The following is a 23,141-nucleotide window of genomic DNA, read 5'->3' as shown; positions in this document are numbered from 1 at the left end:
ACCTTCTGATTACTAGTCCAGTATGTTAACCACTAGGCTCCAACAGCCTATTACATTTACATTTAAAGCATTTAGCAGACGCCTTTATCCAAAGCGACTTACAGTACATACTGTCTAAGCAATTGAGGGTTAAGAGCCTTGCTCAAGGGTCCAACAGCAGAAACCTGGCAGTGGTCGGGCTTGAACCAGCGACCTTCTGATTAGTAGTCTAGCATCTTAACCACTAGGCTACAACTAACCCACAAGGTGAGGACTTACACCTTTCCTCCACTAGTTTATATAAAGTAAACTTAATTTTGTGTTGTGACCAGCCTGAATATAATTAAATCCTCACATTTGTGAGGTTGTAAAGAAGTAATTAAGATGTTATGTGATGTCTGTGCAAATCTAGTCACGACTGGATGTTGTTCTGAAATAGATTCGTGTTATGTGTTGGGTGGACTTCTTACTTGGGAGCAGTATTTTGTGTGGCCCCGGAGCCCCAGCGACCTTGACCAGAATGAAAAAAAACTACGCAAATTTAGAAAACGAACAAAAAACGATGAATTTCGCGTGGACGCGCTTCGGCTCGTGGACGCGCGCGTGTGTCCGTTAGAAATGCTCCTCGGTGGGAGTGATGGGTGAGGGAGGAGGCGCCATATTGGATTCGCTCTATCGCAGGCCGAAGGGGGGGAAGACGGACCGCTGACCGGTCCTCACATTTCTTTGCACTTTGTTATTTAATGAAATGTACTTTTGTTATTAATGTAAGCGTGTTTTTCGAGCAAGCGGCCTGAAGGAGGAGTGCTTCGGCGAAACCGTTGGGCGCGTCAGTGTGCTCGTTTCAACCGGCTCTCTACAGTTGGCTAAGCTAACGGCTAAAGCCAACGGTTGCAGATCTGAATGGATCCGAGGGTTGCGTGGATTCAGCCGGAACAGAAGGGACCTGCCAACGCGCTGTGGATGCATGTGTGGGAAACGGCTCAGGGAATCCGGACCAACCCGGGACACCACCATCACCACCACCATGCCAACAGCAGTAGTGTCAGAAACCTGTCTGCATTCGCTACGTTATCCATCAATAATAATAACGTTTTGAAGGAATCCAGCGGGTCCGGCGAGGTCGATCCCACCGGGAAAAGCGAGCCCTCTTCGGCGGAATCAGGGACCGACAGCTCGGACAGTTCAGGCTCGGATTCCCCTCCCACATCTTCCTCCATAAGGACTAACGACGCGAACAAAAATGCTTGTTTGTGCTTTAAATTCACTGACAGCTCTTTAAATAACGCGAATCAAACGCACCACCACCATCAGCACAATCAACGCTATTCAAATCACGATCAGCAAACGAGCTGCATAAAACGAAACCCTTTTATTTATAACATGCATATTAATAATCACTACCATCACCCCGGCCGCAGGAAAAACGACAATAAAGCGAGCACATATGGAATAAATTATCTGCTTTCGAACTGGACTAATGGGAATCATGTCAGTCCTGTTACACCTTGGAAGACCAGGACATATAGTCCAGGAGTTATTGGGTAAGATTGGTTTATTTTAATAACTGCATTTACTCTATTAGGTTTGCACTGTAAATCTGTTCATCTGACTGGTATTACTATGGGAAATCCAGTCCTCCTACACCTTGGAAGACCAGGGCACACCTAAAGGATTGCCTGTCTTCCTGTCAGTCCTGTTACATCGTGAAAAGAAGAACAGGGCATACAGTCCAGGCAGTTACAGTACCAGCCATCTTAATCTATAGAATACCAGCACATACAGACCTGAATGTAATAGATAAGACTGTTTTATTTTAATAACTGCATTTACCCAGTTCATCTGACTGGTATTACCATGGAAAGTCCACCTTGGAAGACCAGTGCACACAATACAGGAGTTAATGGACAAGATTGGCTTATTCCAATAATTAAGGATTAACCTAAGAGATGGCCTGTCTTTTTAGGGTCGTTTTATATATCTGCTATGGAAACGTCAGTCTTGTTACACCGTGAAAAGAAGAACAGGCCATACAGCTTAGACAGTTTGCTTTTGCAATGCAATACTGCTAACACGATTGAAATAGTACCAGCCATCTTACTCTATAGAATACCAGCACATACAGACCTGAATATAATAGGTAAGATTGGTTTATTTTAATAACTGCATTTACCTTATTAGATTTGCACTATACATTTCTTCATCTGACTGGTATTGCTATGGTAAATCCAGTCCTCTTTCACCTTGGAAGACCAGGGCAGTAAGAGAAAGATAGAAAGATATCCTTTATTTGTCATATATACATATACAGATGTACAGTACAATGAAATTCTTTCTTCGCATATCCCAGCTGGTGTTGGAAGCTGGGGTCAGAGCTCAGGGTCAGCCAACTTACGGCGCCCCTGGAGCAGACAGGGTTAAGGGCCTTGCTCAAGGACCCAACAGTGGCTACATAGCAGAGCCTGGATTTGAACCGCCAATCTTCCGGTTGATAGCCCAAAGCCCTACCCACTAGGCTACCACAGGCCCATACGTTACAGACACAGTACAGGAGTTAATTGACAAGATTGACTCTAATAATTTAACCTTCCCTTTTAGGGTCCCACTATATATCTGGTAATTATATGGAAATGTCAGTGATGTTACATCGTGAAAAGAAAAAATCTCTGTAGCACATACAGACCTGAATATAATAGGTAAGATTGTAGTAATTTCACCTATCTAACCTACTATCGGTCATACTGACAACCCAACAAGGATGTTAGTCTTGTCCCATAATGAAAGACCAGAATATAGAGTCCATATGTTAATGTATACAGTCCAGTCCAGGGTTGATTTTTTTTTTCCAGCGTGTTATCTTGCATTGGTTTGAAAGAAACAAAATGAGGCTTTTAGATCCATCAATTTAAAGAGCTCACCTGAACCCTTTTGAGATGCTGTGGCAGGACCGTTAATACAAACCCTGCTGGTTGATCTACGCCTTCCATAATCTTGATTCTTTAAAAGACTTATGTTTTACAGCATGTTGACACAAGATATGGATTTTCGGCTTTATCGGCAATTTGTTTCTGGCTCAGTTATTTAATTACATTTGTAAACATTTTCCCCTTTTAAAAAAAATGGAAGCATTTTACAGCATAACCAAACAGAGGGAATTATATGTCCAATAGCAAGTCCAAACTTGAGCTGATCTTCTGTAACCATGTCAAGATTGATGAATTATGTAGGTTTTTATTCAAGACATGAACAGATGTTTACATTTACATTCAGACAGTCAGTCTTGTGTTGTTTAAAGCCTACAAAGGCTTTGAGTTGCCAAATACAACTAAAGAAACGTTAGTTAATCTTAAATGTGCAGTTACAGGCTGCCTTACTTATTAATTTAGGTATTTATTTAACATTCGCGATCTTCTAACTAAAAGCTCATGATGCGAATGTAAGCCCTAACAAATCACCAAATCTCAAATCAAGGTAATTTTGGTTTGCAACCTTCCCAACCTACCGTCTGTCATACTGATAATAACCCCACGAGGATGTCGGTCTTGTAACATAATTAAATACCAGGACATACCTGTACAGTCAGTGTGTTATCTTCTAACTAAAAGCTCATGATGCAAAAGTAAGGCCTAAGAAATCACAAGGTAATTTTGGTCAAAACAGTGCTGACCAGTCGTACCTAGGTCACACCTGAGGGTGTTTCTTTATGGTTTAATGGCTAGAGCAGGGGGGAAACCCACACAGATACAGGGAGAACCTGCAGGGAGTTGTACATTTATCGTAGATTGTCTACAGTGTGGTACACTGAGTAATGAGGTTCAAACACTAAGGTGTTTCTTTAAGAAGCAGTTTGTACACATTTAATAAGTTTAACGGAGTTTATTAAACAATGTCTGCCCAAGAGCTTCATTAACAGCTAATTCTGACTTTCCTCACTGAAGTTCCTGATCGATTCAATGCCAGATGACTGTGCATTGCCCACACCAGTGGGAGTATTCTCTCTCCCTCAACTTTGTCCAATACAAACTATTTGTGTAATAATTTCAGCTTTTGTGTTTACTGTACTGTATATTTGTCATGTGTTAGGGGAATCTAGTGTGTGTATAGATATATTGATAGATGGAGTCACTGATTATTGTGACATGACTGCTTGTTGTCTCAGAATGGGACGTAGGAAGAAATAAACATACTTGGATACTGGTGAATATTGTGCATTTAAAGCAAGCTTGTGTGCTAAAAAAGTGCATTCTTGTCCTGTTCACCTCTCTTCTTTCTTTATGGTGATGGTTTCCCAAATGGTTTGGGGCTTTAATCACCTTTCAGCATTTTGTCTAGCTAACAAAGGTCCTTGTGGGGTCGTAGAATCTGTATTGTTATTATAACGACACCCAGTAGATGTTTAATACATGTTCTGTTGACTTTTTCCCGAAGGTTGCACCAGGAAATTATAGACTTTTATAATTTTATGTCTCCTCAACCTGAAGAGGCCACCATGAGGCAAGAAGTGGTCCGGCGAATCGAGTCTGTCATCAAGGAGCTGTGGCCAAGTGCTGATGTGAGTAAAAATGACTGCTGCCAATAAACTCCGTCTCTCTCTTTCTCTTACACACACTCGCACACACACACACACACACACACACACACACACACACACACTAACTATTCAGCGATTTCATTTACAAATAGTACTGCCTAGTAATGGCTAAGATTAAATAGATCAAAATATAATTGACTTTACAACTATCGAGTCAGTTTGGGAGTGTGTGTATGGCTAAAGTGTATTTAATTATTTAATAATACAAAGGATTGGGACAGTGGTAGCCTAGTGCGCAGAGCTCTCATTATACAGCATTATTAAGGTGTAGTAAAACAAGTCTGAATATGTATTTTCTTAAATATGTAACACATCTTCATACGTTTTCAAGACACTTTTAATCAGATTTCAGAGGTCAGTGAAGTAAACAACCAGCACAATACAAATATCATAAAGTGCTTTTTCTGATTTTGCTTCACTCTCTGTCCAGGTTCAGATATTCGGCAGCTTTAGCACTGGACTCTACCTCCCAACAAGGTGAGTATATTTTTGCCGAATTAGTTCCTTAACATTGACATACTAATAATAAAATCTACAGCTCCTCACTTTCCTAAAGTATTACAGAACGTTAACATGAGACTACATGGGTACATGTGTATGTGGACCATGAACTTGTTGGACATTAATATGATTGCTGTTGCAGCTGTGACAGCCTCCACTCTTCTGGGCAGACTTTCCATAGGACTTTAAAGTCCATCTGTGTATATTGTGCCTATTTAGTCACAAGGTTGTTTGTTCGCACCGGTGTTGGATGATTTGCATAAACAGGTTTGATAGGGTGTAGGGCAGGGCTCTGTGCACACCATTGGAGTTCTTCCTCACCAAACTTATCAAACCAGGTGGCGCAGCGGGATATTCCGCTAGCACACCAGCGTCGAGATTCTGAACTCCTCGGTTCGAAACTCGGCGTTGCCACCGGTCGGCGGGGCGCCATCTAGCTGGGATGATTGGCAGTGCCTGCAGCAGACACGTTTCTGTTGGGGCGGGGTGACCGGACAGATAGAGAGGCGTCTGTGCAGAATGCATGGGTGAAAAAGGGTTCCGCTAAGGGCTGCACGTGGGTCGGAGGAGGCGTGAGCAGCAATATACCCACCTCGACCCCAATCAGGGATCCACCAGCAGCGGAAGACAAATTGACTATGCCAATAGAAGAAAAAAAACGTATCAAACCGTATCTTTATAGACCTTGCTTTGTGCTTTTCATGCTGGAAAAAGGAAGGGCTTTCCTTAAAGTTAAAAGCATATAATATGTCTTGTTACCCTATTTCAGTGTGTAAGAGTTTAATTAAGCTTTTTTACTGTGCGATCTGTAGTGACATTGACTTGGTGGTGTTTGGAAAATGGGACAGACCCCCACTGCAGCAGTTGGAGCAGGCCCTCCGGAAAAACAACGTCGCTGAGCCATATTCTATCAAAGTGCTTGACAAAGCTACGGTGAGAAAAGCTCAAGCTCATGTCATTTCCTCATCTGTATTTCATAGTAGTAATTATATTATGTAATGCCATCAAGTACAGCTCATTAACAGCTATTCATTTTCATTTTTAAGGTACCAATTATTAAACTGACTGACCAGGAAACGGACGTGAAAGTGGACATCAGTTTTAACGTGGAGACTGGAGTCAAAGCTGCCCAGTTCATCAAGGACTATATAAAGGTAAATCTGGTTTAAATGTGTGTTCAGTTTTACACCATTATGTTCGGGTTCGATTCGGACGTGATTGGCCGTTAATTCGGCTGAATCTGCATCTGTGGTTGTAAACGTAGCATTTGTGTTCGGATTGAGACTGGAGCCGTATAGCCTAAACATTTACATGCTGTTTTATTCCTGTATTATATATTTCACTTCACAGTGCTTGATCTTGAGTAGGTGGCAGCAGGTATGAACTTGTTCAGACTGAACTGGTTCTAAAGCATCCAGCAGGGTTAAAAGGATTGTACAGTGGAAACGTTTGTACCTCTAGCCAGCTAAATATGGAACACATGATTGGATGTTTTAAAGCTGAGGTCGTATGTTGTAGCTTTTGATCTGGAATTGAATGAAAACGGTTTTCTGCTGTTCTGAGCAGATGGTTGCATTTCAGATAACATGAGTCACTGGTGCCGTGTGTGGGTTGTCTGATGCCTCGTTTTTTGCCCGGCAGAAGTATACCGTGCTGCCTTACTTGATCTTCGTGCTGAAGCAGTTTCTCCTGCAGAGGGATCTGAATGAGGTTTTCACCGGAGGCATCAGCTCTTACAGTCTCATCCTGATGGTCATCAGCTTCTTACAGGTGAGCAAACCAGAGTGTATTAAAATAACATTTAGATTATTTAACCTGTGTCTAGATATTTACTAGGGCTGTCGAAGTTAACGCGATAATAACGCATTAACGCGACCTCAATTTAACGCGATTAAAAAAATTAGTGCCATTAACGCAAATTCTAGTTCATGTTGACACTTGACTGGTAGAACAAACGTTTTAATGTCGGACTTGCCACCGTTTTTCATTTGCGGTTTGTTAACATAATGTAAGTATTATGTGGTAGTGATGCACTTGCATAATAAAGAAATAAATACACGCTATATTCACAAGTTGTCGGGAGCAGAACACTTTATTACACTTAATTAACTTCTTATTCTGTACCGAATACCGGAAAGCTGAGTCGAGCACGTTAGTTCATGAACTATGGAAGCCCCAAAGGGTCAAAACACACTCACTTCGTGTAGAAACGTCCATCAAACCATCATCACGATACAACCACAGACAAGTCTGATACAATAACTACGCCTTATCCCACCTAAAGCACCGCTGATCTACAATGTTTGCTGATGGAGAAATTCTAACCTACAATCTGACATTTACTGCCTAGTATGTGAGTGAATAAAACTCCCTTACAGTTTTCTCTTGTCCCAGCAGTTTTTAACATCAGTACATTTAGCATAAAATGTTCACCATTTTAATTGTAACATTTCACTTAAAAATCCTTGTTTTCTATAACATTTACACAGATTTTTTTTAATGCGATTAATCGCGATTAACTATATGAAATTCTGAGATTAATCGCGATTAAAAAATTTAATCGTTTGACAGCCCTAATATTTACACTTGTGCAGGTGCTGCTGTTGTATATAAATGCTTACAATAATTAAAACGGCCAAAGCAGCTTAATAATTTACTTTCAAAATATAAATATTAACATTATTGTGATTTATTGTGGAGTAAGAGATTATATTAAAGACACTGTGTATTTTTAAATCCCTGTACAGCTTAAGCTCCCTCCGACATAAATTCATTTACTTTTACTAACCACTTCATCCTGGTCAGCTCTGCCGTGGCAGCCTCTCACGCCAACTGGAAACACTGGGCACTAGGCAGGAAAACACTTTGGGGGGGGGTGATTGGAGCACCCTGAGGAAACCCACACAGACACAGGGATGCCAAACTCCTTACAATGTCCAAAGTCGAGCGCCAAGCCCTGGTCCACAGGACTCTGCTCTTCCAGCTGTGGCATCATTCAGCACAGCGTTCTATTAAAATATTAAAATACATGTAATAATATTTCTAAATAATAAGCATCAGCTTAGTTTGATTTTTGATTCTGATTAATGTGCAAATAAGTGAACATGTAAGTTTGTGGTCTTCTACAATGGATCAGTGCCCTGTTCAGGCTTCATTTCTAGTTTCTGCCCAGTGTTTCCAGGCGAAGCAGGACCCAACACAGTTATCAAGGATCAAGTGGTTATTACTGATGAATAAATAAATAATAATAAGTCAGAGTAGTGGATCCTGCTGTAGCTTTTCGGTGTGTCCTGGATGCTGTAGGACAAATTCTCCTTTATTTTTCACACTTGTTCTTGTTTTGCAGCTACACCCTCGAATTGACGCCAGGTCTCCCAACGCAAATCTGGGTGTGCTGCTAATAGAGTTCTTCGAGCTGTACGGCCGACATTTTAACTACCTGAAAACGGGTATTAGGATAAAGAACGGCGGTGCCTATATGGCCAAGGAGGACATCATGAAAGCCATGAGTAACGGTTACCGGCCGTCCATGCTCTGCATTGAGGATCCTCTTCTTCCAGGTGCTTATCTGTTACAGAATTTATTTTTACGTTTATGTACCCAAGAAAGTACAGAAATAATCCTCAAGTTCCTGAATATTATAAGACTGAAAACACATATATAATGTAGCAATATATACCAATAAAACTAGCATAAAAGATCTGTTCCTATCGTGAATATAATAAATGTGATAACATGGCGATAACATTAATTTATCCTGGTGAGTTTCACAACAGGGGTATGTTGGACGCAAGGCAGGAAGACCCAGGACAGGGGGGGCAAGCTACCTTGGATCTGTGGCCGTCCCCCACCCCAGACATAGCCAGTCGTGTGTGTGTGTGTGTGTGTGTGTAGACACCTGTATGACTAATAGTGCTGCTGAGATTCAAACCTACATCTCAAAGGTGGTGGGCTAGCATAACAGCCCACTTTCACTTTACCTACCCATATTAGTGTCTCTAGTAAAATCTTCAGTCGGGGCGGTACAGTGGGTAGCACTGTCGCCTCATAGCGAGAAGGTCCTGGGTATGATTACCAGGTGGAGTTTGCATGTTCTCCCCATGTCTGCAAGGGATTCCTCCCACAGTCCAAAGACGTGCAAGTGAGGTGAACTGGAGATACAAAGTTGTCCATGACTGTTTGACATTAAACTTGAACGGATGAATCTTGTGTAAGCAGTAACTTCCTGTCCTGTCATGAATGTAACCAAAGTGTGTAAAATATGATGTTAAATCCTAATTAATAAATAAATAAATAACACCTGCATGGCTAATAGTGCTGCTGAGATTCAAACCTAGATCTACGAGGTGGTGAGTTAGAGTAATATCAGTGTTGCATAACATTAGGGATGAGCCGAAACAAATAATTGTGGATCTTAAGGGCAGTGGGGCTTAAACTCTCATCTCTGCTCAATAGCCCAACAATATATAAACAAATATATGCATGATTTATTGCACATTATAGATGCCATTAGACTCCTGGACTTCCTCTGATTTAGTCATTTTTTTATGTTTGCTGATTTAGGTAATGACGTTGGACGGAGCTCGTATGGAGCCATGCAGGTGAAACAGGTGTTTGATTACGCCTACATTGTTCTGGGTCATGCGGTGTCGCCTCTCGCAAACTCTTACCCCAACAAAGATACTGATAGGTATCTCACACACACACATATACACACACACACAAACACATTTATGAAGTTGCTTTAATGTTTTATAACTGGTCTCTCTTTTTTGCCCGTCTCCTCAGCACATTGGGACGCATCATTAAAGTCACCCGGGAAGTGATTGCCTACAGGGAGTGGATCGTCCAGAAGTGGGGCAGCACGCACACGGAGAGGAACAGCGGTAAGCCGAAGTCTGGTCTCCCTGAAAGAAAACGTATTCAAATCTGCATGTTCCGACTAAACCCCCAAGAGACTCTGGCGTCACCCAGCAGCCTCTCAAAGGTTCATTAAAATGATGATGAGGGCAGCAAATCTAATCCAAGCTCTGCAGAATGTCAGCTGTCTGTGATCAGGGGAAGCGTGTACAGCTCGGCCGGCAGCATGTCGTTCGTCCACTACCGTAACGTTATTTTAACCGGCTTAAATATGATAAATGGGTTTCAGGAAGGTAAAATATGAGCTCTGTAAGACTGACAAGCATGAGAGATTTTGATAGAACTGCTAACGTTTGTACTTCGTTGGCTTTTAGTTATAGAGGAAGTGTTCGTGTACTTTCAATAGATGGATGGATGGATGGATGGATGGATGGATGGATGGATGGATAGATAGATAAATAAATACAGTGGGGGAAATAAGTATTTGATCCCCTGCTGATTTTGTAAGTTTTACCCCCTTACAAAGACTTGAACAGTCTATCATTTTTATGGAAGGTTTATTTTAACAGAGAGAGACAGAATATCAACAACAAATCCAGAAAAAAAACATTAAATAAAAGTTTAATAAGTATTTGATGCCCTACCAACCAGCAAGAATTCTGACCCCCACAGACCGGTTATGTGCCCATGAGGCACACAAATTATTCCTGTCCCTGTATAAAAGACTCCTGTCACAGAATCAGTTTCTTCCGTTCAAATCTCTCGACCACCATGGGCAAGACCAAAGAGCTATCAAAGGACGTCAGGGACAAGATTGTAGACCTGCACAAGGCTGGAATGGGCTACAAGACCATCAGCAAGAAGCTTGGTGAGAAAGAGACCACTGTTGGTGCGATCATTCGAAAATGGAAGAAATACAAGATCACAGTCAATCACCCTCGCTCTGGAGCTCCATGCAAGATCTCACCTGGTGGGGTAAGAATGATTCTGAGAAAGGTGAGGTCAGTCCAGAATTACACGGGAGGAGCTTGTCAATGATCTCAAGGGAGCTGGGAGCAGAGAAATGCTGGATATGACCCCAAGAACACCATCCCCACCGGGCATTTCTCTGTCTCCAAACACGGCGAGTGGAGTTGATGCCAAAGAGCTCAATTTTGGTCTCATCTGACCATATCACATTCTCCCAAGCTTTCTCTGAATCATTCAGGTGTTCATTGGCAAACTTCAGACGGGCCTGTACATGAGCCTTCTTCAGCAAAGGGACTTTGCGGGCACTGCAGGATCTCAATCCATTACGGCGAAGTGTGTTACTAATGGTTTTCTTGGTGACTGTGCTCCCAGCTCCCTTGAGATCATTGAAAAGCTCCTCCCGTGTAATTCTGGACTGACCTCACCTTTCTCAGAATCATTCTTACCCCACCAGGTGAGATCTTGCATGGAGCTCCAGAGTGAGGGTGATTGACTGTGATCTTGTATTTCTTCCATTTTCGAATGATCGCACCAACAGTGGTCTCTTTCTCACCAAGCTTCTTTCTGATGGTCTTGTAGCCCATTCCAGCCTTGTGCAGGTCTACAATCTTGTCCCTGACGTCCTTTGATAGCTCTTTGGTCTTGCCCATGGTGGTCGAGAGATTTGAACGGCACATAACCGGTCTGTGGGGGTCAGAATTCTTGCTGGTTGGTAGGGGATCAAATACTTACTTCCTTTAATTAAATACAAATTAATATATAACTTTTATTTAATGTTTTTTTTCTGGATTTTTTGTTGATATTCTGTCTCTCTCTGTTAAAATAAACCTTCCATAAAAATAATAGACTGTTCAAGTCTTTGTAAGGGGGGATCAGCAGGGGATCAAATACTTATTTCCTCTACTGTAGTAGTTCCTGTTCCTTTTCCCCTTCCTCAGCCTTCAAATGCTAAAATACAGAAATCATTTTCCCTAGCGTCTTGAAGTAAAATGCAATCACAGCTCCATCTCCTTCAAAATGTCACTTCTACAGTCGTACTACACTGTGTTAATAAAACGTCAAAGCAACCTTTGTGTTTGTGGTTGAAATTGCCGTGTGTGTTTGTATCTCCAGCTCACAAAGACTCAGTGAATCAGACGGACTCCAGCGCCGGTGTGGAGGAACAGCAGCAACTTCAGAGAGATTCGTCGTCTCCCAACAGTGCAGATTCTCCCATGTCCGTGTCCAGCCCTCAGCAGCACTCGTCTGCCTCCTCTCCGTCGGGCAGCGATATTGTAAGCGTTACGCCGCCCTCCTGCGAACCTTTGTCACACCCGAAAACCTCTACCTGCTTCTCACACCCTCTGTGTGCTTTCTTAAAGGACTCGGACTGCACGCCCTGCACAGCTCCAGTAGTGCCCTCCCACCCTTTGCAGTCGCTGGCACTAGGCACACGGCCTGCCGAGCTGCAGATGGGCATGGGCATGGGCAAGGCCAATCTTTCAATGCCACTCACGATGCCCGTTGCCAACCAGGTGAGTAAGCAGTGTGGACGTTTGCTCTGGCCGTGAGTCAGCAAGTGCACTTATGCGTCTGGAAAATGCTTCTGTTCACCAGTGCTTCTCACAGTTAGGACAGGAGACACTGGTCAAAGCCTTGTCACTTGCGTCCAGTGTTTCTTAATGGATCCTGGCCCACCACAACCTTGACCAGGATAAAGCAGTTAATAGAAATGAAATGAAAGTCATATAGTCACAGTCATACATGCTAGTGCATTGCCAGCTTGTATAGAGGATATGAGACCAATATAATGAATTATAAACACATTTATAATGTTTTACTACCACTTTATCCTGGTCAAGGTCTTGGTTCCCCCAGAATCACTGGGTGCAATGCAGTAACAACCCAACCCAACCCAATAGTCAGTAAAATTTTAGTGAGTCTATTCTGTTTTTTATTTATATTTTAGATTTCAGAGCCAGGATTTAGTTGTTAACACTCGAGAAACAATTATTACCAAATAAATTAATTAGACTTGCTCTTTATCTGCCTTGTTTATCTTTCTGACAAACTATTGCTCTGTTTTCCCTGCTTAGGTGAGACTATCCATGCCTGGAAATCTTCCTCTTCACGTTTTACATGGCAGACAGGTGTGTATGTTTACATAGCCAAACTTTCATGGCACCCCATTTATTGCCTTTGAAGTTTTGTCCAGTCTCATCTGTTCAGAAGAGAGGCATAAAACCAATCATACCGCCAGACATTCTTCATAGTCAAGGCCCTGAAAATCACACCACAGATCATGAAATGAGCCGTTTCCTGTGTAATATTTGCTGTGACACTCAAAATGCGTCGTATTTGATGGTTAATTTGCACTCTAAGGCAGTCCTAGCAATCCTACGGCAGTTCAGTTAGCAATCACAGTCAAAATCTTCAAGATGTTGAAGTCTAAAGACAAACATGAAGAACAGTACGGTTCCTACAAGCCAATCTAGGTGCAAAATGTCTCTGGGCAACATCTTAGCTGTTTTAAAAGGTCTCTATTAAAAACCATATTAGAACCGCTCATCTGGAGCTTCAAGGATTCTGTTTCTTGACCAAGCAACTGCTTTTAAGCTACAGACCAAGGAGTAGAAGTATGAGTATTAGATTTATAATGCTGTAGTTTAACATTAATCTGCCTTTGGTGGATGACAGGAGAACATGTTAAGGGAAGATGAGATTAGTACCAATTGTTTGGTGTGGACTGCAAAGAGCTCTGGCCTTCAGCCCACCCAAAACCTCTTGTGGAAATCCCAAAATAGTGGAGGCTACGTGTCCATAGTTTGGGATGTTTGAGAAGCACACATTGATGTCATTCTTGGATTTTCACTACTCCTGACCACTCTGTGTACCTTAAAAAAAGTTAACATTGTATTCCTGTGATTGTATGATCGACAGACCGGTCCCAAGTTCCCAGTGAAGGGCTTTCACAACCCAGTTATCCAGCACGGTCACGTCCAGTACAATCGCAACACGTGGCGGCGCAGGAAGAGGGACAGTCTACCGGCCAGCGTCAGCAGATGAACGCCGACCTCCCGCCTGCCTCCTCCGTACCTCCTCCATACTCCTCACGTCCCCCCCTCGTTCCTTCAGCTCCAGTCGTATAACGATGAGGACTCGATCGGGCCTCCTGCTGGTGGGCCGCGAGCCAAAAGACCAGCAGTTCCTGCCACAGCTCCTGGCACAGTAGCTGTGCTAACGGTGGTGCTAGCTTTGTTCTCCCACTACACTTCTGCATGTGTGTGTGTGTGTGTGTGTGTGTGTTAGAACCTGAACCATGTAACTTTGTAAACACAGACTGTTCATGAGGAAAACCTTTTTGTTTTTGTTTACCGTCTGACGTTTTTCACTTGTTTTGATATATTTTTGTCTTAAGGGGACGTCCACTGAGGTGGAACAGTAGTGGGTGATTGTTATCAGGGGTGAGGATTTTGTTCAGGTGTGTGAGCAAGCACAAGCGTTGGAGCAGGTGATTCTGGGTGGGTTTTTTGTGCAATAACTTCTTAATTTCTGTTTTCCTCCACGTTGGATGAGTATTATATATTTAGTATTATTATATTTATGTTTTTTTAATCGGTTTTATTTTTCTATGTTTTATTTTCTACAGACGTGCCCCCATTTCCCCGTTTACAATCTGTATGTATAGATTTATCCGAGTAATTTAGGACAGGATGAATCTGTCCACCTTCCCCCCGATCGCACCGAGTGGGGTGCTTAAACGCCTAAGTATTAGTGGGTGCGTGGGTGGTCTGCAGGAGGTGGCACTACTTCCCTGTTTGTCTCCAGCCTGTTTATCAAAAGTGTTGGACTTGAGTAGACACACAAAGCATTAAAGGAGTACTCCAGCATTTTTAATCTGTATCATGTGTACAAACACCACCATCGTTCGTCTGACGTGTTTCCCCGTATGGTGGGAAACGTATAAACGATATAGAATTACTGTCACTGGTATAAACGTTCGTATAATCGATGTCTGCATGGATTTTCTCCTGGTATTTTACGTTCTTCTTGCCTTCTGTAAACATTCAGTAGGTGGACTGGCTGCTCAGATTCCCCTTAGGTGCCCTTGTTGACCTGAGGGAAGGAGGGAGGTCAGCTGGACTTCATGGTCGTCATACAATTGCATGCTCTTTTGCGCTTGTCGGACTTAGTGATAGTCTGAGCTCTCCTCTGCCAGCACAGGGTGATTCATGTGGCACCCCGATTAGGATGCATTCCCATCCTTTACCCGAAGCTTTCAGGTCGTACCAGACCTACTGCAATTCTGGTCAAAGCAAAGCGAATCATAAGCATTTGGTGGGACAGTGTGCGCTATGGGTGGCACCGTAATCCATTCTGATCAGGAAACGGCACTAAACAGCTTCTGTTCTGTTCAGGATGACGGTGTTGCACAGCTCCAGGGTTTCATCAGCGATTAGAGAGAACACTCTGGTCCTGTGTTGTTTTTTTTTGTCTTGAAGCTGTTTGTGAGGTCCTCTACAGCCCCGATTATTCTAAACCTTCATATACTGTAAAGCTTTTATTTCATATTAGACTGTTATCTCTTTAGCATCTTGGTTTCTGTGTTTGTCCAGTAGGTGATTGATTGGGGGTGGTGTGCAACGTTAGTTTTTCTTGTTTGTTTTGTTCCGCATCATGGTGCCATCGTCCAACTAGTATTTGTAATGTGGTCAGTCACTTGGTGTTCAGAAATCACACTGGCAGAGCAGAGAACTCATAACTCACGGACACAATAGGAATCACTCTGCGCAAACCCTGTTTCTCTCCAGTACTCATCATACATCCATAAACTGGATGAATTTGACTTCAAGTTGATTAAACCTAGTCTTTTACTTTTTCTCATACAGGTAGTTGATTGGGTAGTACATAATAACACACGTATAGATGCACTAGATAGAATTTAGATTTAAAATGCTGGTGTATTCCTATAAGATGGGTTTCTCTAAGCCAATAGTGTCCAGCCAAGCTACAGCCATGCTGCGCGGCAGCCGAAGAAGCCCGTTTTCCAGCATTCAGACGTCTGTTCGTGTGTGTGTTTCCCTTTTGGATTGCTCAAAGTGCAACGTTTACGCAAGGCTGACGTCCAAGGACACCTGAATCAAACAAACAGGACAAGAAAGGGAATTTACTCTGATTCCTTTCTGGAATCTTAATTTGTATTTCCAGGTACATATTGTATTGATTTGTTTGTTGTTTGATTTCTGTACTGTATTGTGTAGTTTCTGTCTGTATATGGCACACAGAACTGTATTGCTGTTTCCCTGAGCATTACAGGCGTACAGATTATCGTTACTATGCAAATCTTTGTTAGTCCCTAATTGACAGCCACCGCTCGAAGCCAGGAAGGGAGACGTGGAAGAAACGCCGGGAGCTTCCGTTTAGCCAGTCGAGGTGTATGTGAACATTTCCTGTATGTGAAATTAATATTTATATCCAGCTGCTGATGAGCTACAGCTGGGCCATTCAGGTCAGAGCCTAACCTGGCATTTCGATTGGCTTAACAGCAAATTAAATAGAATCAGTTTTAGGGTTGTTCCAATTAGTCCTGTCCTCTAGAAACATTAAATGTACACTGATCAGCCATAACTTTGTAGTTCTACAATTACTGACTGTAGTCCATCTGTTTCTCTGCATGCTTTGTTACCCCCTTTCACCCTGTTCTTCAGTGGTCAGGACCACCACAGAGCAGGTATTATTTAGGTGCTGGATCATTCTCAGCACTGCAGTGACACTGACATGGTGGTGGTGTGTTAGTGTGTGTTGTGCTGGTATGAGTGGATAAGACACAGCAGCGCTGCTGGAGTTTTTAAATGCCGTGTCCACTCTATTAGACACTCCTACCTAGTCGGTCCACCTTGTAGATGTAAAGTCAGAGACGATCGCTCATCTATCGCTGCTGTTTGAGTCGGTCATCTTCTAGACCTTCATCAGTGGTCACAGGACGCTGCCGACGGGGCGCTGTTGGCTGGATATTTTTGGTTGGTGGACTATTCTCAGTCCAGCAGTGACAGTGAGGTGTTTAAAAACCCCATCAGCATTGCTGTGTCTGATCCGCTCATACCAGCACAACACACACTAACACACCACCACCATGTCAGTGTTACTGCAGTGCTGAGACTCATCCACCACCTAAATAATATCTACTCTGTGGGGGTCCTGACCATTGAAGAACAGCATGAAAGGGGGCTAACAAAGCATGCAGAGAAACATATGGACTACAGTCAGTAATTGTAGAACTACAAAGTGCTTCTATATGGTAAGTGGAGCTGATAAAATGGACAGTGAGTGTAGAAACAAGGAGGTGGTTTTAATGTTATAGCTGATCGGTGTAAGTACAATGCAAGTCTACGTCTTGAAGCCGTTTCCACTTGTCATGTATATGTAGGTAGAGCTGACAAAGTGTCGTGCATATGTTTGAACTGCTGTTCTTTGGCACTGCGAGGTTTCATTAAACTGTTTTTAAGTGACAGACTGAAGATAAACACACAATGCAGCATGCCTTGTGCAACATTACATTTACTTTAAGAGTTACGTCCTGATACATTCTGAAATGCAATGTGTAGAACAGATGCAAGTTTTTACATCCTTAAGTTGTAAAAAAAAAAAACTGATTTTACTCCAAACAGACCGAAGTGTACTTGTTTCTTCTGTTTACTCTGCAGTAAAAGCTTATTGGTGGGTGATAAAGCGGACAACCCGGTCTTAACTTCAACACAGACTATCTGGACTCTGATGCACACTGTTAGAATATTCAGACGACGGCCTCATGCTTGTTGCTCCCATCTCTGAACTAAGTGAATAGCTCTGAGCAAAAGTCAACTATTCTATCAGCGGTTAGAATCTCTGCCCGTTTCCCCCTTCTGAACATTAAACCTTATATATGTGCTGTTACGAGGATGAAAGCTTAATAATGCAGACCTTGACCTTTGTGTGGACTTTGCTGTCACAAACTTGTCTGTTGCAGATGTAAAACAGTTAGTCCGAGCTTCGCCGTTCTCATCTATCTACTCAGAATGGCTCACATAAACGTACCAGCAGCACCTGCTTGTAGTTAGAACTGCTATCCGCAGAGGTTACGCTGCTTATATAAAGAGCTCGCACTGTCACACGTCTGCATCAGGCAGAGAGAGACGGAACAAACGTGGCTGTTGTGTTTTATAATCTCTTTGCCTTTTCTTAAAGCCCGTTGATTTGTGTATTCGGTGAGAAACTCCTTGATCGATGTGACTGAGTGATTTTAATGTCTTTTCCTGAGGGCCAAAAGCACTCTTGCCCTCACAGTGGCCGCCAGCATAAAGAATTTATTTGATTTTCAATATTTTTATGTACTTTGTTTTCTATTTTATTTTTTAAATAAAAGTCCCAAAACCTCCAGTCTTTGTTGCACTTTTGTCTTTGTGAGTTTGCATCTACATGGTTAAAGTATCGCCAGTTTGATGAATGGGTTTTATAACTAGGTCCCCATGCGTCACCTTGCCAGCATTTAGCAGACGCCTTAATCCAAAGCGACTTACAGTACTGTTACAGTATGTTGTCTAAGCAATTGAGGGTTAACAGTGGCAACCTGGCAGTGGTCGGGCTTGAACCAGCGACCTTCTGATTACTAGTCTAGTAACCACTAGGCTCCAACTGCCTGTTACATTTACATTTTCAGCATTTAGCAGATGCCTTTATCCAAAGCAACTTACAGTACTGAGCAGCTGAGGGTTATAAGGGCTTTGCTCAAGGGTCCAACAGCAGCAACCTGGCAGTGGCGGGGCTTGAGCCAGTGACCTTCTGATTACAGGTCCAGTACCTTACCCACTAGGCTACAGCTTGCCCTCTAAACTTAACGTTCACATTTTCAGCATTTAGCAGATGCCTTTATCCAAAGCAACTTACAGTACTGAGCAGCTGAGGGTTATAAGGGCTTTGCTCAAGGGTCCAACAGCAGCAACATGGCAGTGGTGGGGCTTGAACCAGTGACCTTCTGATAACAAATCCAGTACTTTAACCACTAGGCTACAACTGCCTGTTACATTTACATTCTCAGCATTTAGCTGATGCCTTTATCCAAAGTGACTTACAGTACTGTGAGAGTATACTGTCTAAGCAATTGAGACTTGAGGGCCTTGCTCAAGGGCCCAACAGTGGCAACCTGGCAGTGGTGGGGCTTGAACCAGCAACCTTATTTTGTGTGATGATGATATATTGGCTGTTTATGTTTATATCACTGATGTAATCCAGCGTGCTATAACTAAAGTATTCATTTTAAAGCTCATCATACTCCACCAGCCCAGTACAAGATAAAGAATGATGTGAACATGTGCTTATGCCTTATGCAGGGTTTTCTCCCAACACTCCCAGCACACCTCATCCAGCTCATTAAGCCTCATAATCTGAATCAGGTGTGTCGAGCCTGCATGGCTCATCCTTAATTCGTTTTAAACCATGCCAAAGAATCCTCCAACATTCAGAGATCATCGGCAAGAACACAAAACCATTAATACTAATCTACCTGCTCAGAATCTCTCTATATAAACACATATCGAAGTAATGCATATACATTATTTACGATTGCATGGTAGAGGCATGGTGGATGAGCTGAACTAGGTATGTATAAGTATTTTAAATCCTATTTTATAATAAAAAGTCATCATTTTTGAGTTCATCATTGTCAATGGTCAGTCCATGTTCATCCACTAGACGGCACACTGACTCTAGTGTTCCATATCGAGATTCCTGGATCTACAGGACCACTTCTGTTCCTTTACGGTTTCTCTAAACCCCTCTAACAGGATTTTCAGGATCTATTTTCTCATAAATGCTGGATAGATCTGATTACATTCCATCTGACATGCACTGCTGTGAAAGTCAATCATCCTAGTATATATTTTATTTAAATGTTTCATGCACATGATAGTCCTCTCACTCACTCACTTTCTTAACCACTTATCCAGTTAGGGTCGCAGGGGGTGCTGGAGCCTATCCCAGCTTCTCAGTGGGCGCAAGGCACACAGTAACACCCTGGATGGGGCACCAGTCCATCGCAGGGCACACACACACACACACACACACAGGGCGGCACGGTGGCTAAGTGGGTAGCACTGTCACCTCACAGCAAGAAGGTCCTGGGTTTGATCCCCAGGTGGGGCAGTTTGATCCTTTCTGTGTGGAGTTTGCATGTTCTCCCCGTGTGGGTTTCCTCCGGGTGCTCCGGTTTCCTCCCACAGTCCAAAGACATGCAAGTGAGGTGAATTGGAGACACTAAATTGTCCATGACTGTGTTTGATATAACCTTGTGAACTGATGGATCTTGTGTAATGAGTAACTACCGTTCCTGTCATGAATGTAACCAAAAGTGTAAAACATGACGTTAAAATCCTAATAAATAAACAAACAAACAAACACACACACCCATTCACCTATAGGGCAATTCAGCGTCTCCAATTAAAATTGACTGCATGTTTTTGGACCGTGGGAGGAAACCGGAGGTTCCGGACAAGGCAAACTCCCATGACATATGGACTCTATGAAATAACTTAAACCGAAGTTTAGATCATGTGGGTGTTAAGCCACCTTGATTAAAGGGATTTAGGATCTGAATTAGCTCTTCATTTAATTTCTTATTATGTTAATAGACCCGTAAATTCTCGTTCATTTCTTAGGGGCGCTCGGGTGGCAAAGCCGAAATGAAAAGACTCATTTTCTCGAGTTCTTCCAGTTTAATCCATCACCTTTTGTGCTTTCTGAAAGACAAGGGAAACAGAAATGGATTTAGCATCGTTTGCTGAGCACAGTAATTAAAACCTTGATTTATCTGTGGGTGAGCTTGTATCCACACATGAACAGAACTGAGTCGAGCCTTGAATCCAGGCATCAAGTACTTTTAATAACTTGTTGTAAGAGTTGTTCTACTTTTAATTGTAGCCACTTGATAACTGCGTATTATCTGATTTCATTAAACACAATAGGTTGTTGATGTGCACGGCAGAGCTTTTGTTGAATAAGCATGCAAAACATTTCCATTAAATTGCCTCCAGCATTGACATTCGACTGCGCTGAATTGTTCTGGGTTCTCGGCATAAAAACGCATCATTAAAACAATAGTTCAGATCAAAAACTAAATGTAAAGAATTTTACACATTACTAAAATAGAACAGAGCCCAGCTGTTATCGAAGTTTGCTAATTGGATGTAGAGAACGGTGAATGGTGAGAAAGTTTACATCTTTAATTGTGTAGGGGTGCATCAGTGCCCACAGCCTGGGTGACCTGCATTAGTGTGAAGGTTGCATTGACGAGGAGGACTTTAGAGGGCGGCACACTGTCGCCTCACAGCAAGAAGGTCCTGGGTTCGATCCCCAGACGGGGTGGTCCGGGTCTTTTCTGTGTGGAGTTTGCATGTTCTCCCCGTGTCTGCGTGGGTTTACTCCGGGTGCTCCGGTTTCCTCCCACAGTCCAAAGACATGCAAGTGAGGTAAACTGGAGATACTAAATTCTCCATGACTGTGTTTGATATAACCTTGTGTAATGAGTAACTACCATTTCTGTCATGAATGTAACCAAAAGTGTAAAACATGACGTTAAAATCCTAATAAACAAACAAACAATTAAGATTTTAGAGAGACAATTGTTAAGTAAAGCTGGTTCGACTGTCTACAATGACGCGTGTTTTAGCAGCTAGTTCATGAAAGACCTGTTCAGAAGTATTGGGACGCCACTCCATGTCCATATAGTGTTATGTTTGACCCAGCAGGTTTGGTTATATTTTCAGAAACCCAAACTTATATCATTTGGTAGCCTAGTGGGTAGAGCTTTGGGCTATCAGCCGTACACTGGCAGACCCTGTGCTCTGACCCCAGCTTCCAAATGAGCTGGTATATGTATACACCGATCAGCCATAACATTAAAACCACCTCCTTGTTCTACACTCACTGTCCATTTTATCAGCTCCACTTACCATATAAAAGCACTTTGTAGTTCTACAATTACTGACTGTAGTCCATATGTTTCTGTATATGCTTTTTTACCCTGCTTTCACCCTGTTCTTCAATGGTCAGGACCCCCACAGGACCACCACAGAGCAGGTATTATTTAGGTGGTGGATCATTCTCAGCACTGCAGTGACACTGACATGGTGGTGGTGTGTTAGTGTGTGTTGTGCTGGTATGAGTGGATCAGACACAGCAGCGCTGCTGGAGTTTTTAAACACCTCACTGTCACTGCTGGACTGAGAATAGTCCACCAACCAAAAATATCCAGCCAACAGCGCCCCGTGGGCAGCGTCCTGTGACCACTGATGAAGGTCTAGAAGATGACCGACTCAAACAGCAGCAATAGATGAGCGATCGTCTCTGACTTTACATCTACAAGGTGGACCAACTAGGTAGGAGTGTCTAATAGAGTGGACAGCGAGTGGACACGGTATTTAAAAACTCCAGCAGCGCTGCTGTGTCTGATCCACTCATACCAGCACAACACACACTAACACACCACCACCATGTCAGTGTCACTGCAGTGCTGAGAATGATCCACCACCTAAATAATACCTGCTCTGTGGTGGTCCTGTGGGGGTCCTGACCATTGAAGAACAGCATGAAAGGAGGCTAACAAAGCATGCAGAGAAATAGATTAATTACAGTCAGTAACTGTAGAACTATATGGTAAGTGGAGCTGATAAAATAGACAGTGTAGAAACCAGGAGGTAGTTTTAATGTTATGGTTGATGACCTGCGTCCCTCCTACAAAAGCACGAAAGCTTTTCATTTAAACTCAAGCCGGCAGTTTTTACACTCTGTCTAACATCCTCCAACCGCCTCAGACCTCGTGTTGGTGTCAGATGGACATGCTGTTGTGGTTTCTGAGACTGTACGACATAAAACATTTTAGACGGATGTTGCAAGGATAAAAACAGAAGCTGCTACATGCTGAGGGGAACCAGTTTCTTCCTCCTCACAGTAACAGACCAAAAAGGTGACAATGTGCATCGTCATTCAAAAATGACTTGAACATGAGAACGTAATATGGAGTGGATGTAAGAAAGTAACGGTGCCTGTTTTAATTCCTTATGTGACTGCATATGATCCTTGTAAAATATATCATTGCTCCCTGAATAATGGACTGCACTGCTTTATGATTGGAGCTAAAACTTACATATAAACTCTCTCATGAAGTCAACTCAGTAGGACTTCATGACTGTGACCTGGCCTCCCGAATTTTGTATTTTATATCACTGTTTTG

General features: G+C 42.7%; 1 protein-coding gene across 1 annotated transcript; it reads left to right on the top strand.

Moving 5' to 3' along the window:
• The first annotated feature begins 672 nt into the window (after positions 1 to 672).
• tent4a (terminal nucleotidyltransferase 4A) lies at positions 673 to 16,222 on the top strand. The gene is made up of 13 exons (XM_063009984.1): positions 673 to 1,523; positions 4,408 to 4,531; positions 5,001 to 5,047; positions 5,884 to 6,004; positions 6,118 to 6,225; positions 6,713 to 6,841; positions 8,418 to 8,631; positions 9,635 to 9,761; positions 9,860 to 9,957; positions 12,014 to 12,174; positions 12,262 to 12,414; positions 12,976 to 13,029; positions 13,820 to 16,222. Exons 1-13 carry the CDS (start codon positions 883 to 885, stop codon positions 13,943 to 13,945), a joined length of 2,103 nt encoding a protein of 700 aa, XP_062866054.1. The 5' UTR covers positions 673 to 882; the 3' UTR covers positions 13,946 to 16,222.
• Positions 16,223 to 23,141: the final 6,919 nt, after the last annotated feature.

This window comes from Trichomycterus rosablanca, chromosome 2, assembly GCF_030014385.1.
Source record: "Trichomycterus rosablanca isolate fTriRos1 chromosome 2, fTriRos1.hap1, whole genome shotgun sequence".
NCBI lineage: Eukaryota > Metazoa > Chordata > Actinopteri > Siluriformes > Trichomycteridae > Trichomycterus > Trichomycterus rosablanca.
This window is presented reverse-complemented; position numbering and strand designations above follow the sequence as displayed.